We start from the raw sequence: 15109 nt of genomic DNA, 5'->3' as shown, positions 1-15109 counted from the left end.
ATTTTTGGCCTGATTTTGGGGGGGGTCGTCTTTTTAGGCGAATATGATAATTTCCTTTTTTTATTCGGTGTCGCCTTATTATTCAATTCGGACCATAAAATACCTTCGACGATAGCATCCCATACCGGTAGCGAGTTACGTTGAAAACAATTAGATTGAAATAGAAAGACAGTTTGAATTCCAGTAGTTGTTATGAATTGAATATTACGCTATACAAAAAAGTCGTTATGGTCTATTTCAACCAATGCACAAAGGCGGCGACCGCTCAAAAGCCTTTATATGGTACGGTAATTTGAGATTCCGATGTTGATGTGATTTTACTACCGGTACCGGTACCTCTTATTGGCAGGTTGTAAGCAAAAACCTGTTTTTCAGGCGTCAAAACTGACCTCGTCTTATTTGTCGAGTAGATTTATTCGCCGGGAAATACGGTATCGACTTGCGCTAGATAACATTAACAATTATTTTCCAAAATTTCAGAATTTAATCTACACTAGACCCTTAATAACAATATATACTAGTTCAGTTATTTGGGATAAGATAAAATTTTATTTCGATTCATTCGCAAAAACAAAATAAACATATATCATATACACAAAAGATTAAGGCGAAGAATCTGGAAAGTGAACAAAACCTAATAAAATAGGTTTAAAACGTATTAAACGCGTTCACTTATCAAAGACGAAAGAAAACGAGTCACAAACACAAACATGAATATTGACGGCAGTCCTTACTCAGGCGTTTCACATGGTACATTTCAATAAATGTATTTGATTGGAAAATAGTGCAATATTATACAATCTAGGCTACCGGTGTAGTATACAGTATGCGCTTTGATAGCTAATCTACAGTCTATGAAAACTGAAACCACAAACTCTGAACCCGTTACTGCAATGGAAAAATGGAAACAACACAGCGCGCATAACAGCAGTAAGTCACTGAAATAATGCCAGATTGCATTCCATCTAAGTTTACACTGTACGCACGAGGGCGCTAGTGCACAGCTTAAACGTGGGTAATCACGCAAACATTTTTGTGGCAAATTTTATTCTATATAATATTACCTTTCGAGTTTTTTTGCGTTCACCGTTTGCATAAAATGGACTTGGTTTGCAAGAAATTGTTAAAACTCGACCTTGCTGGAATCGAACGCAAATTAGTATATCCCGTTGATGACGTTGTTTGATTTCCGAAGCAGAGAGAGAGAGAGAGAGAGAGAGATATGTTGAATATTATGCTGAAATAATGCTTGTTAGGTCCTATTAACTATTTTTCCCCTCCTAACTAGACAAATCAAAGCAGATCATGTTCGTTACATCTTCAATGCGTACCTATGCCATGAAATGAAGCATTTCTGCTAATTCATCACATATGCGAATAAATTATTTAAATTCATTCAGTAACCTTTGGAATCTCTTCAGATTTTGTAATCCCGCTCCACATAAATAAATAAAAATGATTTACTCTAGCATTCCCCTCCCCAATTTTATTCTTCCATTTTGAGAATATAATTTTAAATTCTAGAATGTTCCTCCCCAATATTTTAGTCATCTGAAACTGTGGATCTTAAACATAATAGCTTGAAGGGGGGGAGTTGACTTTGATGACGGTCTGGTCGTATCACTTCCTCCTGTCTATACCAAACTAATTTATTTCTTATTGTTATTTTTGTTATTATCACGATGACTGTTATTTTTGGTTGACGAAAAAATAACTCTCTCTCTCTCTTTCTAAATGGTGTTTTACAGTTAATGTTCTATAGTAGAGTCGTATATTTCAGGAAAAAAGAGAATTCAGCCTTGACGCAAGGTGAGAATCGTATAAATACCGTGGATTTCAAAATTGCCAGTCACATGTGTGAAATTGTTAACGCGACTCAGACAGAAAATCAATCATTATCATTCCTTTATAATGACTTATTATTCGTTTAGCATGTATTTTCAGTCATACATATCATCCCTGGGACTGTGATGTTTTGATAAATATGATTTCGACTGCACCATACTTGGCAGAGGTATCGAGATTTTTTAAACGTGAAAAAACGTAAAATTAATGGTAATTTTCACGCGTAGCGGCGCGCATTAGAATGTTTACGTCTTTCTACGCGCATTTCCGTCGAAAAAAGTAACATTTTTTTTGCATTGAGGGGGGCGTGTGCAGTAATAATCAGAGGTGTGACGTCATCAAAATTGTCAATTGAAGCCTTGAACTTAAAAATTCTGTAAATACAATCGTGAATTTTAGACTAACCATTCTTCCTATAATAGTGATTTTGGTGTTGTTTAACACAAGAAAACGTTGAAATAAACATTAATTAATTAGGAATAATTGTTAACCCTCTACTCGGCACAAAATCTCGCAAGTTCAATAGAAATTTTGGCGTAAAAAAATGTTTTTTTAGATGAGTGCGTTGTACATATATTGCTGAAAAGAGCTCTATCACACGCTAATAAAAGGCCATGAGTGAAGCTTCAGGGCCTAATGGTTTACAAAAAAAAAAACCAAGTAAAATGGCACCAGAACGACCGGCTGGGGAGGGTTTGTGTTTAGGAAAAGTAAACGTGAAAGTGTAAACCATCACTATAAAATGCTAGATATACTCAAAGTTGAAGATATAATGAAATTTAAAGTGTTATCCTTAGTCTATGATTTCCATAACAATTCCCGGCCAAACTGCTTCGACGACATACTAACCAAAACTACTCCCAATCAAAGAAGTAGTTCCAATTTGTTCATACCTTTTATGAGTAAATCTGTGAGCCAGAATGCACTACTGGGCCCAAGCTCTGGAATTCTCATTTCAGCAAGCGATCACAAGTTTTCATCATATGTAATTCATTCATGTCAATAAATGTTTTCTCACGAATATCCATTATTTGAAGCCGCGTGTTATGAATATTGCGTTGACCTCGAAAGGTGTGCTTTGTCATTCCAGGCATTTCATTCCAAACAAGCCTCTGTATGAATATATTCATTGATATCCACGGCCAATTTTATTTCTGAATCGAGCCAAACGTTTCTCTTATTTTAAAAATTACACAAGGTTGAACTGGGAATCTCATCTTCTCTCTAGTCCAGCGTTTCTCAAACTGTGTTCCGCGGAACGATAGTGTTTCACAAGCGTCTTCCGTTTGTTAGGTGGAAAAGAGGTCGAAATTACAACTTAATTGGTCGGGATCGTGAAGACCAAAGTGACTATAAGACTATAGTCACTTTGGTGAAGACTAACTGGTGACCGTTCAATATCGCGTCACCGTCGACCTAAAGCGGACTAACTTTTTGAGGGTAGTGGCATTTTCGTTAACCGTGAGTATAAAAATGTGAAATGAATTTGTTGATTCGTATACACAGCATTTAAAATAAGGAACAATATAATAAATGCAATATGTAAAATATTCAATCATATTTTAGTTCTGTTAGTTTCCGCGGCGCATTTGGCAACTCGCCACCCCTTTGGGAATCGATGCACCGCATCATTTTTTTTTATCAATTTTACCTTTTTATTTTTTGGTGTTCCGCGAGGCGAGATAAAAATCATAAGTGTTCCGTGCCAAAAAAGGTTTGGCAACCACGACTAAAAATCTGTCTGATATGAGTGTCTTAACGGATGCGAAAAAGCATATTGTTACGTCCCTTTTTCGCATCTTGTTGATTGACTAATGTTACGAAATAAAAAAGAAGGCGATTTTCGGAAAACGCCCTATGGAAAAATATTTCGCCCTTTTTCGTGTTATTGCGGGTCAGATGAAGGGACGCCGTAGTTTGGTGAGCCCTGGTGTAATTGAGCCAAAATTTCAGCAAATTACATTTACATTCTCAATTATACTAACCGAAAATGCCTCAATTACATTACAATTACATGAAAAACTGTAATTACTAATTACATCAATTACAAATTACAATTGATCCAACTCTGACCGGTATGCCCAGACGGTCAAGTTGAAACCTAAACCATGTGAAAAGTTGGTTTATAAACTTTATATATAAGTTTTACTTGATAGCATCATACTTCGACTGAACATTTCATCGAACAGACGAAAAACGAGATAAAGTGGTCAAAACATACTCTAGAATCTGGTACATTTTTATCTGGTTTGTACATTTGATAAAATATTGGTGATTCTTTTATGTATTTGAAAGCAAGATGTTTCCTACAGCTATTTAGCTCATTTAGCAATACACAATCTAGAATTCCAGACCCAGAGTTTGCTGCATTCAAATATTTAAAATCAACTTCATTTATATATAATATATATGATATGTGGGGTAAATTCTGGTGATTACCATAATTGGACGGAAGAGGTCGTCAGAAGTCTATTACATTTCGCGTGGTCATTTTGACAACCGGGGCAAGCTACTGCGGGACCAAGTCACCCCCATCTACGGGGACAGGATGAGCGCTGTAAGTTCTCCCATCATTTTATGAGTATAAAAACCATTCCATCGGTAACAACCAATCGGCAAAAGCGACAATTTTTAACGATAAGAAAGTGTCTTTAAAACCGGTCCAAGTCAATGGATTAATAAATATAGACATAGTTTATTTTGAAACCTCTTTCAAAAGGAAAGGCAATATTTACCCAGATAAATACAATGACATATTAACAGGAACTTCAGGAAAGCAGACAAAACCTAAAATAAGGTTTAAAACGTTACTATGAAGAAAGAAAAGTTAATGCAAAGATAAGGACATGCGTCGCTCACTCATAGATATATATGCTGCTAGACTTCTACTGCTTGAACATATATGCAACACGCCGCGGTTTCTTGGAAGCAAAATGCTCAATAACGCGCTGATTAAAGTCATGCATCCCAGAAATAACGTCTCTGTGAATAGATAAAACAGCCAAGGAATTTAATCTATCTTGCTTCATTGTGTTTCTGAGATACGTTTTAATACGCTTCAGCGTGCTGAATGTTCGCTCTGCGTCGGCGGAAGAAATAGGCGTCGTCAAAATGATGTCCAGAAATTTTGCAGACGCCGCAAAGGTAGCTACTAGAGTGTTATCTATGAGGAACCCATAGAGCGCGCAAGTTGATGTGATGTACAAAAAAGTTTGATTGGTGTATATACATCGCAATTCATTTTCCAATTTACCCACGTTTATCATGGGGTAAAATTTGGAGACAGTAGCCAACAAATGGATGGGAAATTGACGTGCAAATTTTGAAAAATTTTTGGGGTTCATCATAGAGAACGCGGCAAGGTGTTCAGTGCGCAAACGATCGCCTATTTGATTCACCAGAATGTCACAGCACTCCTTTGCAGACAAAATCAAACGCTGCGTTGTTTGCCCGCGGCGTAAAGAAGCACTCCATGTGTCGTCGTATTTTATTGTTTCCCGGATACGAGATACAGCATCGCAGAAGTCTGAAATACACGACTGCACAGACGCTCCATCCATTAGCCTTGACTGCAATGCGCCGTATAATACATCCACGTGATAGAATATTGTGGAGAAAAAAGCGAGAAAAAATGAAAACTCACCATCTTCTCGCAGACGCTTTAGACCTGCCGCCTCCCTCACAGAGCGTTCGTCACAAACCGGAGAGCTCTGAATGCCATTGAAACACTCAATGAGCTCAGACCTAATTTCGGACACGCCCTGCACCACGCGTGATTGGAAGTTCCAACGTGTTGGTGCACAAGCTGGGAGACGGCGGCTACATATCTGGCGAAGGAGGTCAGAGCGCTTCGGCGAAACGGAAAAAAATGAAGAAAACCCCGAAACATTTGCAAAAAATATACGGACGAGAGGGGTATCAAGACACATATTTTTAATAACGAGAATAAATTGGTGTGCATAACAATGTAAAAAAATGCGCATGAGGAAAATCTTCTTTTATATAAACTTGAACACCATGTTTCGACCCACTCATGACTGCCGCGCCGTCATAAGTTTGAGCTATCAATTTTGACTTCGCGTTGTAAGGCTGTAACACTTCTTTCAGTACAGCCGATATCCCGCAAGCCGTGCGATCAACGATTGGTACAAAGCTGTGAAATCTCTCGGTAGGTTTACCATCTTTCACAAACCGAAAAATCACAGCCAGTTGGGAAACGCACGTGATGTCAGTTGTCTCGTCAGACTGAATCGAAAGGAACTGGCAATTCTCAATTTCCAGAGCCAAATGTTGTGAATAAATTTTATACATTGAGTCGAGCAAATCATTTTGGATATCCTTAGATGTCCCTTTCGAAACAGTTGCGGCATCAAGATGATCTCTCAATACTGTATCTAGGGATGCGGTGTATTCCACCATATCCAAAAATACCCCTCTATTAGAAGAGCCAGCCCGTTCATCGTGCCCACGGAGGGACAGCTCGTGACAACCAATGAACTTCAAAACATCTATCAATCGACCGAGAACATGGCGGTTTTTCTCGACGTTTTGGTTGTGCCGACAAATAGAAACCGCGCGTCCTTCATTCAACTGTGCTGCAATATTAACATTTCCGAATGTTCGGTATTTTACTGCATTGTCCAGATGCTCCATAGAAGATTGATGATCCCTGGCACGCTCGGAAAGATGTTTAAGATCTCTAAAACCAAATTTACACCAACGTGAGTCACGGGCGGTAGCAAAAAGTAGGCAATAAAAACAAAAAAGTGCATTTTTGTCCTCGCTGTAACACAACCATTCGTGTTTTTTATACCAAGTTTCTGCGCAGAATGTACGCCGACGCTTTCCTCCGTCATGGGATTGTTCCAGTGAACAATTTTTTGGTTGATAAGGCCCAAGACGTTGTACCTCTAATTTTTGTTCCAGCGGCAGCTGCAAAAACAGAGTGCGAAGTAGTGCAGCAACCTTATTCATTATGAGGTCTAAGGCTAAGAAATGCGAAGCCGGAAAGAAGTGAGGAGCTCAAAAGGAATGTGGAAAATCGAAAGCAAATGGACTAAAGGTCTCTAACTGATTCAAATAGCGAAACAAGCGACAAAAACGAAGGCGAGGAAACTATCAACTCTTCAAGCAACCAACGAACGAGAAGGAATGCGTGAATATGTCAACACGTTGTTGGAAGAAACGTCGGCATTGTGTCGTCATAATTTCGGGGCTAGCCCCGATGATTTAGTAAAAGAAACAGAAAACAAACGAGACGAACGCGGCGAGTGGAAGATAAAAGAGAGAATACGATATACAATGAGCAACCGGGGCAAAATCGGCGTCGCCCCGTCGACGTTCGGCGAAGGCTTTGCGAGCGAAAAATGAACCATGTCGGGAGAATATGGCTAGTGTAGACAGTCTGTGCAACCGATATTGAGGTATTTTTCGAATATTTTTTATTGTACCGAAAAAACAACCGGGGCATTGCCCCGGTTGGCCCTATCGACGCGCCGCCACTGTGTAATAATATTTTTTATTTTTTTTGGTGGGCGGGCGCGTACTTTTACGTTTTTTAACTTTATTTTAAGTTATGCTCGCCTTCCAGGTATCTCTGCATTTTGTTTGTTTGTCCAGTTTTTGTGTTGTTTTTATGTCAGAGTAACGAAATAAATGATTGATTGATAGAATCAGTTCTTCAAAGCCTTTCGACGGACCATCAGTACCGGTACGTTCATTACATAAAACGAACCCCAACTGCGTAACCCCTCACAGTCGGAGTTTCCTATGCATAAGCATTTCTGTTTTACCGCGGTAGTATATATTTACGGTTTTACATTATTGTTTTAATCTTCACAAAACTACGTGATATGGAACTAGGATTAAATGGCAAAAACAGAAGTTAAACCGTGAATATATACTACTGGCCCTAAAGATTATTATTATTATTTCTTAGTTTCTTTTTTTATGTTATTATTTTAACCTTCTGGCGACCGGAAACTTTCCAAGTTCTTGAGGTCATGCCAAGGTCATCAGTTGATAGAAAGTACTTTACGTAAGATGTGAGCTGTTCCAAGAAAAACGGTTTTTTGAAGCTGTTCTGCATTTATATTTCCTGGAATATGTTGGACATATTTTTCAAATTATTTTCCGATAAGTCCAAGCGCCCCCACCACAACTGGTATTGTTGAAGTTTTGAGTCCCCACATCTTTTGTATCTCGATTTCTAGATCTTTGTATTTTGAGAGTTTTTCAAATATTTTTTTAGAGGTGTTCCTTTCGGATGGTATAGCTACATCAATTAGCAGACAGGATTTTTTTGTGAAATCTTTTACTATAATATCAGGTCGATTTGCTCCTATAGTTTTGTCAGTGTGAACAGTAAAATCCCACAAAATTGTTTCATTTTCTGCTACCGGTTCAGGCTTGTGATTGTACCACCTGTCTTCTGTAGGTATATGGTAGTGTTTGCAAATTTTCCAGTGCAAATAGGATCCGATTTTGTTATGCCTTTCTGTATATTCTGTCGGTGCCAAAACTTTACACCCGGATACAATGTGGTCAATGGTTTCATCAAACGATTGGCATATTCTGCATTTTGGATCAATGTTTAGTTTCATAATTTTATTCTTGTGAGCGTTGGTCGGGAGACTTTGGTCCTGAGCAGCAATTATAAATCCTTCCGTTGTGGGTTTCAGACCTGAACTTTTTAGCCATTATGCGTTTGTTGTTCATTTACATCCAGTGCACATGTTCTAGTGAGATATTTTCCATGCAATGGTTTATCATGCCAAATTTTTAGTCTCTGCTTTTCAATTTCTTTCTTATACTTGAGCTTGACATCTTTTGCCATCTTGTTTGCACCTTTTTTCTCAGTTAAGAAATTAGTAACACCAGTTTCCTTCATAAATTCATCAGTTTTATTGAAGATTGAGTCGAAACGCCTATTTTTATTTTTATCGAAATCTCGCACGATGCGCATTAGTGGATCTTCTGTTTCGGTCAAATATATTTTCAGTCCTACAGTAGATGCTTTGTAACTTTCCTCAATTTGAATCAGACTTCGTCCACCCTTGCTTCGCGATAAGTACAAACGTTCAGTGTCTGCTCGAGGATGATGTATCTTATTTATCGTCATTAGTTTTCTCGTTTTGGTATCAAATTGTTTGATTTCTTGCTTAGTCCACTTGATGATATTGAAACTGTACAAAACTACTGGTATTGCAAAACTGTTAATTGCCTTGAAGATGTTTATTATTATTATACTACGGTTAAACACTCTACTCGCGAACGCGCAATGAAGGCAAATTCTGGAATGAGTTCTAAGTACTACGTCATCGAAGGCCATTTCCAAACTGCGGTCGATTTTTGTTGGAGCGGTCGTCAAAAATTGTGAAAATATATATAGAATCGAATTCACCAAAATAGAGTTTTGGTGATTACCTCCATTCAAACTTTGACGATTATGCGGTTCAAATCAGGAACTCCAACTCCAACAGTTCGGCGCGAAAAAAATCTTTCAAATTTTTACTACGGTATAGTTTAGTATCACATGCACTTCTAGTTGGCCTGGTTCAAAATTTTTTGTATATGTTATTTATCATCCCCACCTGATTACGTCACTACGACGCCACAGTTGCGTAATGAATACCTCCAAAGTGTAAGGATGGTCGCCCAAAACGCGCAGACGATCACCCGGAATCGGAGGCGCAGTTCTTACCACTTCTTACCACTTCTTACCACTCGTGCATCTTACCTGTGACACACGGGGTCCCACAAGGATCTAATTTGGGGCCTTTATTATTTTTGATCTACATCAACGATCTCGCCCATTGTTCATCATTCTTCTCAAAATTATTCGCGGATGACACCAATCTCCTCGACAGCGACAAATCTCTCCCTGCTCTTCATTCAAGAGTCAACTCTGAAATAGTAAAAGTAGCTAATTGGATGAAGGCTAATAAATTATCTATAAACGTTGACAAATCCAAAACTATGCTTATTTCACCAAATAAACATAAAACTCACACCAAATTTTCGATTGATATTGGCAACACTAGATTAGAAAATGTAAGTTCTTACAAATATTTGGGCATATTTTTGGATAGCCAATTGAAATGGGATATTCACATAATGAACTTGGCTGCTAAACTATCTAGATCGGTTGGAATACTGTACAAACTTAGGCACTTTGTACCTGTAACAACTCTCCGTATGATTTACCATTCTCTATTCCAAACCCACATTCAATATGGCATTATTGCATGGGGTTCAGCCAATAGAACTCTATTACATCAAATCGAGATTATCCAAAATAGAGCCATCCGTGCTCTTTCTGGTAGTGGACGTCGCGAACAACTCAATCCAATCTACCATGAACTTCAAATTATAAAACTGACAGATATTCATAAAATAGAGGTACTGAAACTGATGCATCAACATCATAACAATAAACTCCCTGTCACATTTACTCATTATTTCTATAAGCAAAGTAATATTCATTCACATAGTACACGGTCTTCTACCCTTGGTTCTTACTATGTGCATCGTTTCACCACCAAACTAACACAAAATTCAATAAAATATTTAGGTGTTAAATTATGGAACTCTTTGGCTGATAGTATTCGAAACATGAATTACGATGCATACAAACAAGCATTGAAAAAGGTATACCTAGGCGGCTATATACTTGATCCGTCTGCTTTTCAAATAATATGATTTCCTTTACTGGCGTATTGTATATATCAGTATATAGACGTTCATATAGTCTCCGTAACGTACGGCACCTTTCCGGTCTTGATGCCTCGCCCTGTTACCGGTACTGTGATGGGATATTGTTCCGTACAAATTCCGATTTACTTGAATTCTTGCTGTTACCATATACAGTTATTTTTTGTGTGATCCTACTCCACTAATAAAATGGTCCTTACGTTTCGTATCCAATATGCCTCAGTAGGCTACAACAACCAGCTTTTGATCGCTGCTAGCAACGAGCTTCATTCATTTCTTGTTACGGTGCATGAACGCACAGTTTAACCCCACGAGGGCGCTGTCGCGTGTATTATTACTCTGGTGGTATTTTGTTTCTCTGTTAATTATGATTGATTAAATTTGTATAATTTTTTTTTGTCATTCCCTCTAAATCTCCAGCCCATAGGTGTCGCTGACTCGATGACTGTCACAGTCTTTCGCGACTCCTTATCTATTGCTATGAATTTCTCACTTGTATGAATTCTGATGTGTATATTTAATTTTTTACGATTGTCATTATGCACGTTTGTCAATTTTTCGTGCTTTAAATTTTGTGTTAATTCTTGCATGATAGAAATAAATTATCTGAATCTGAATCTGAATCTGAATCATGGCAGCTCCTGCCACAAACGAACCGCGGCAGCTCTTGCCATGGTTTTATAGCGCTATTCAGTAATCAGTATTAACGGTATATTCACAAATTAATGTACCAGATTTTAATTGATCATGTGGAATTATATCTACTTAAACCCTAACCCTAACCCCAAATCAATCAAAACTGTATCCATAAGAAAAACGTTCCAACTTACCCAATATTTGTCACCATAATAGACAGCCCTGTCTTTACGGCCCACCTGCCGCGGTTACGGCAGCAAAATTTTACCTGCCATTGGTTTTCAATTTGCTGCCGCGGTAACGGCAGCTCGACATTGGTTTGTGGCAGCTAAAAAGTCAGTTGCCATGAGTTTGGCCGTAGCGGCCATGGTATGGAAATACCGCCATGGTTTTGCGGCAGCTGCAGATGCCACAGAATACTTAAAACTGCACTTGCGGAATCGAGCAAGCTATTTCTCGTCGCAACGATCCCGATATGCGAGAGACCGCTGGCTAGTGAGTTCGGGATTGTCTGCGCAGGTGCCATTTCGGACGATGGTATCTATACTTGGCAAGCTCTATGATGGGATTGTGACGTCGTAGTGACGTAATTTTGTATAACATAGTCAGGTGGGGGTTAGGAATAAAATATACTAAATTCGGTACCGTACCGGTATGCTACGCCCATCGGAAGTACGGTACCGCAATTCCAGTTAATCAGTGCAAAATATCGTTCATCGAATGCTGAAATGTTTTAGCGATCTACAGATTTAGAAATCTGAGGCCAGTATGCAAGCCTTTTTGTGGCGAATGACACACCGACACTAAACACATAAACCAGTACCGGTACTGTAGTATCTAAATGGAGTAAATAATTTTGACTGCTGCATTGTAAGTTTGTTTATAGTAATCACTTTGTTACAGTATCCAAAACTCACAAGTAAATTTCATTTTCCAATATCTTAATATCCATGTACAGATGCAAATGGGCATATCGAGTAACATACGAAAAATATAGCCTAATCATTAACCGTGTGTCATGGGTAAGGAAGATAAAGTTGAGACTGATGTCTATGAGTATATGAAAATACAAAATAGACCATACAGTGCTGCAGATGTTTTTTCTAATCTACATAAAGTTCATGGAAAAACAGCTGTAGTAAAAGCAATGGAGACACTTGCAGTTGATAAAAAATTAATTGAAAAAGCTTACGGTAAATCAAAAATATATGTTATTAATCAAAACGAATTTCCAGAAGTTTCCGATTTAGAAATTACTAAACTAGAAGAGGATATCAAATTATGGACTGAAAAATGTGAGACATCACAATCTGAACTGAAACTTATAAAAGCATCTCTGCGGACACATCTTAGCAGTCTAACAACAGAAGGTGCAAAGTCAAAAGTAAATCAATTGCAAAAAGAAGTAGAGCAACTCAAAGAACGTTTAACTAAAGCGAAACAATCCACAAAAGATATAAGCGAAGAAGATAAAAAAAATATTTATAAAAATCATAAACAATTTGTTTCACATTGGAAAAAGCGAAAGAGGATGACAACCGATCTAATGGAAGCTGTGTTGGAAGGATATCCAAAGTCTAAAAAAGTTTTTATTGAAGAAGTTGGAATCGAGACCGATGAGGAATGCAATGCTAAGATACCTGAAGTTTGAAACTTGTTTCGTGGATAATGGGCATCACTATATTATGATTTGAACAAATAAGCATTGTGTATTCTGGATTTATTCCACAAATATTCCTGCTTTTAATGATCCCATTTGAATTGTGTGATTAATGTGTCTGTATGTTTTTTGGTTCAAGTCCACTTAAATACTACCTGACTTCTCCAATAATAAGGATCATTGGAACTCACCTGATCAATCTCATAACAGCAAATAATCAAATTACATTAGCAATTCAGTGCAGTGGGTCTCGGTATTTTGAAATTACTTTTTCATACCATTACAGTATATATAGTATATTTTTAAATATTGCAATACAAAGACCTCTCTCATTTCTTTTTTAAGCAGGCTACAGTTCTAGATTTTAATCCTGAAGCAAGGATGAGACAGTTTCAAAATCATGTGATGGCCCTAATTCGATTACCAAGTCTTAGAAATTTGTGTAATTGAAATTATGTTCATGTGGAAATTTTGATTGAATCTATGAGAATATATCTGAACTGTGTGAAAAATGATATCTCCTGCTTAGAGAATATTTGATCTCATAGACAATTTCCTAACGCTTTGTATGTTATTACACCAAGGTTACAGGTTAATCAAATAAGCAAGCAATGGGAGATTTTTTGTTTATTTTCATTTGTTATAAATTGATGCAATTGATTGAAACGAATTAAGTCCTGAGTAATATATTCATAGACCATCTTCATTTGGACTTTATTGCACAAGAATTTTTTGTCTATAATATAAAACTTGACTTGAGCGTACCCTAAGATATCATGGTTTTCTAGCCCATCTCAAACTGTAAATGGGTTGAATATTGTGTCGGAATTCTAGACTGAACTTCTACTGTTTCAAGTTTCTATGTCCATGAAATGGTTTTAGCCCAAGACTGTCTCATTTGTGCAATGCTGTAACATGTTCTGCCGATACATTGTTTTGTCATGCTCTGGGAGTTAATGATTGTGTTGGTATATATTTATATCTTGTTAATTTTTTTGGTTATGTTCTGACTACCGTTATGTTCCACCTCTTCTTGCTTCTGTCTTTTCATTGTTCCGTTCATTAAAAGGTGTAATATTTTTTCAATGTACGTTTCAAAGTCAAGGTTCAGGATTTCCCTCAGCAATCTTAAGTGTATGTTTCGATTTCTTGGCACGTGCCATTTTCGCAGTGCGATTTTCAGGAAATTTGGTTTCATTAGGGATATGTGTTGTAAAATCTCGATTCTGTTGTAAATTTTCAAATACGTCGCGATTCTCATTAAAAATCTCCTGGTTAACCTCAAGACGGTTGTGCGGCAGGCGTAGTACAAAATCTACCAATGCGCCTCATACTTTCGTTTTTTTTCTGATAAGACAAATCAGAACTACCATGGTTCAGGTAGATGATTCTGGATTCATTAGCTTCTTAAGGTTTGACGTAATTGATACTTTTACTGGTATTTTGTTTGGGATAGTCGCGTTGTTGAACAATTTTTTCAACAAACTTCTATATGTATATATATATTATATATATGTGCCTTTGCGTGATATAGTATAATTATGCTGAGTGGGGCACAAAATAGAAAATTTCCTGCAGTTTCATTATTTGATAAGATTATTTCACAGGGTGTTTTCACTTTATGGATTGATTTGTCAACAAATGAATGAAAGTATGGGGCATGAATCGTTTAATCACAATAGAATTTGGAATCGCCCGATATATCCTACTACAAATACCCGTGGGCGCAGCGAAGTCTAACATTTGTTGTTGTTTGACAAGCAATGTGATCTGTAGATAACGGTCTAATCTAGTCTCTTTCTAACTACAGTTTCACAAAACTGAGATAACCATCGTAAAAGTACTGTAGACGCGAAAAATATATTTAAATTCCTAATATTCGTAAGAAACGGAAATGGATTGCCTTCGGTATTAGCAAAGGGAATTGCGATGGTCTAGAATGTGCGCTTGCATTGCTCGTAATTGTTTTTGTAAAGGTGAACAGGAAGGCCATGTGTGCTAACAGCCACCAAAAAGGGGCCACGAGCCATATAAACTTGGGAATCACTGGACTACTAAAACATGGGAGCCTAGCAATTATGATCTGCTTCCCAGTAGAAACTCGAAGCAAGCATTTGTAAAAAATGACCGGACTCACAATTACTTCTTTTGTCACTGACATGCAGTCAAACATAGCCACAGCCTCGGCTCATAGATATCATAAACCACAAATGACAATTCAGCCACAATAACACGTCTTATGATATCGGATATGAC

At 37.6% G+C, this 15109-nt stretch overlaps 2 protein-coding genes across 2 annotated transcripts in view; both read left to right on the top strand.

The window, feature by feature from the left end:
* Nucleotides 1-15109, top strand: part of LOC120339746 (cytochrome P450 26B1-like) — a 138315-nt gene that overhangs the window by 36830 nt on the left and 86376 nt on the right. The gene's annotated exons all lie outside the window — the stretch shown is intronic.
* Nucleotides 11205-13939, top strand: LOC120339763 (homologous-pairing protein 2 homolog). Its single transcript, XM_039407956.2, has one exon. It carries the CDS (start codon nucleotides 12212-12214, stop codon nucleotides 12842-12844), a length of 633 nt encoding a protein of 210 aa, XP_039263890.2. The 5' UTR covers nucleotides 11205-12211; the 3' UTR covers nucleotides 12845-13939.

This window comes from Styela clava, chromosome 9, assembly GCF_964204865.1.
Source record: "Styela clava chromosome 9, kaStyClav1.hap1.2, whole genome shotgun sequence".
Taxonomy (NCBI): domain Eukaryota; kingdom Metazoa; phylum Chordata; class Ascidiacea; order Stolidobranchia; family Styelidae; genus Styela; species Styela clava.
Note: the sequence above shows the minus strand (reverse complement) of the source record. Positions and strands in the feature narration are given on the sequence as shown.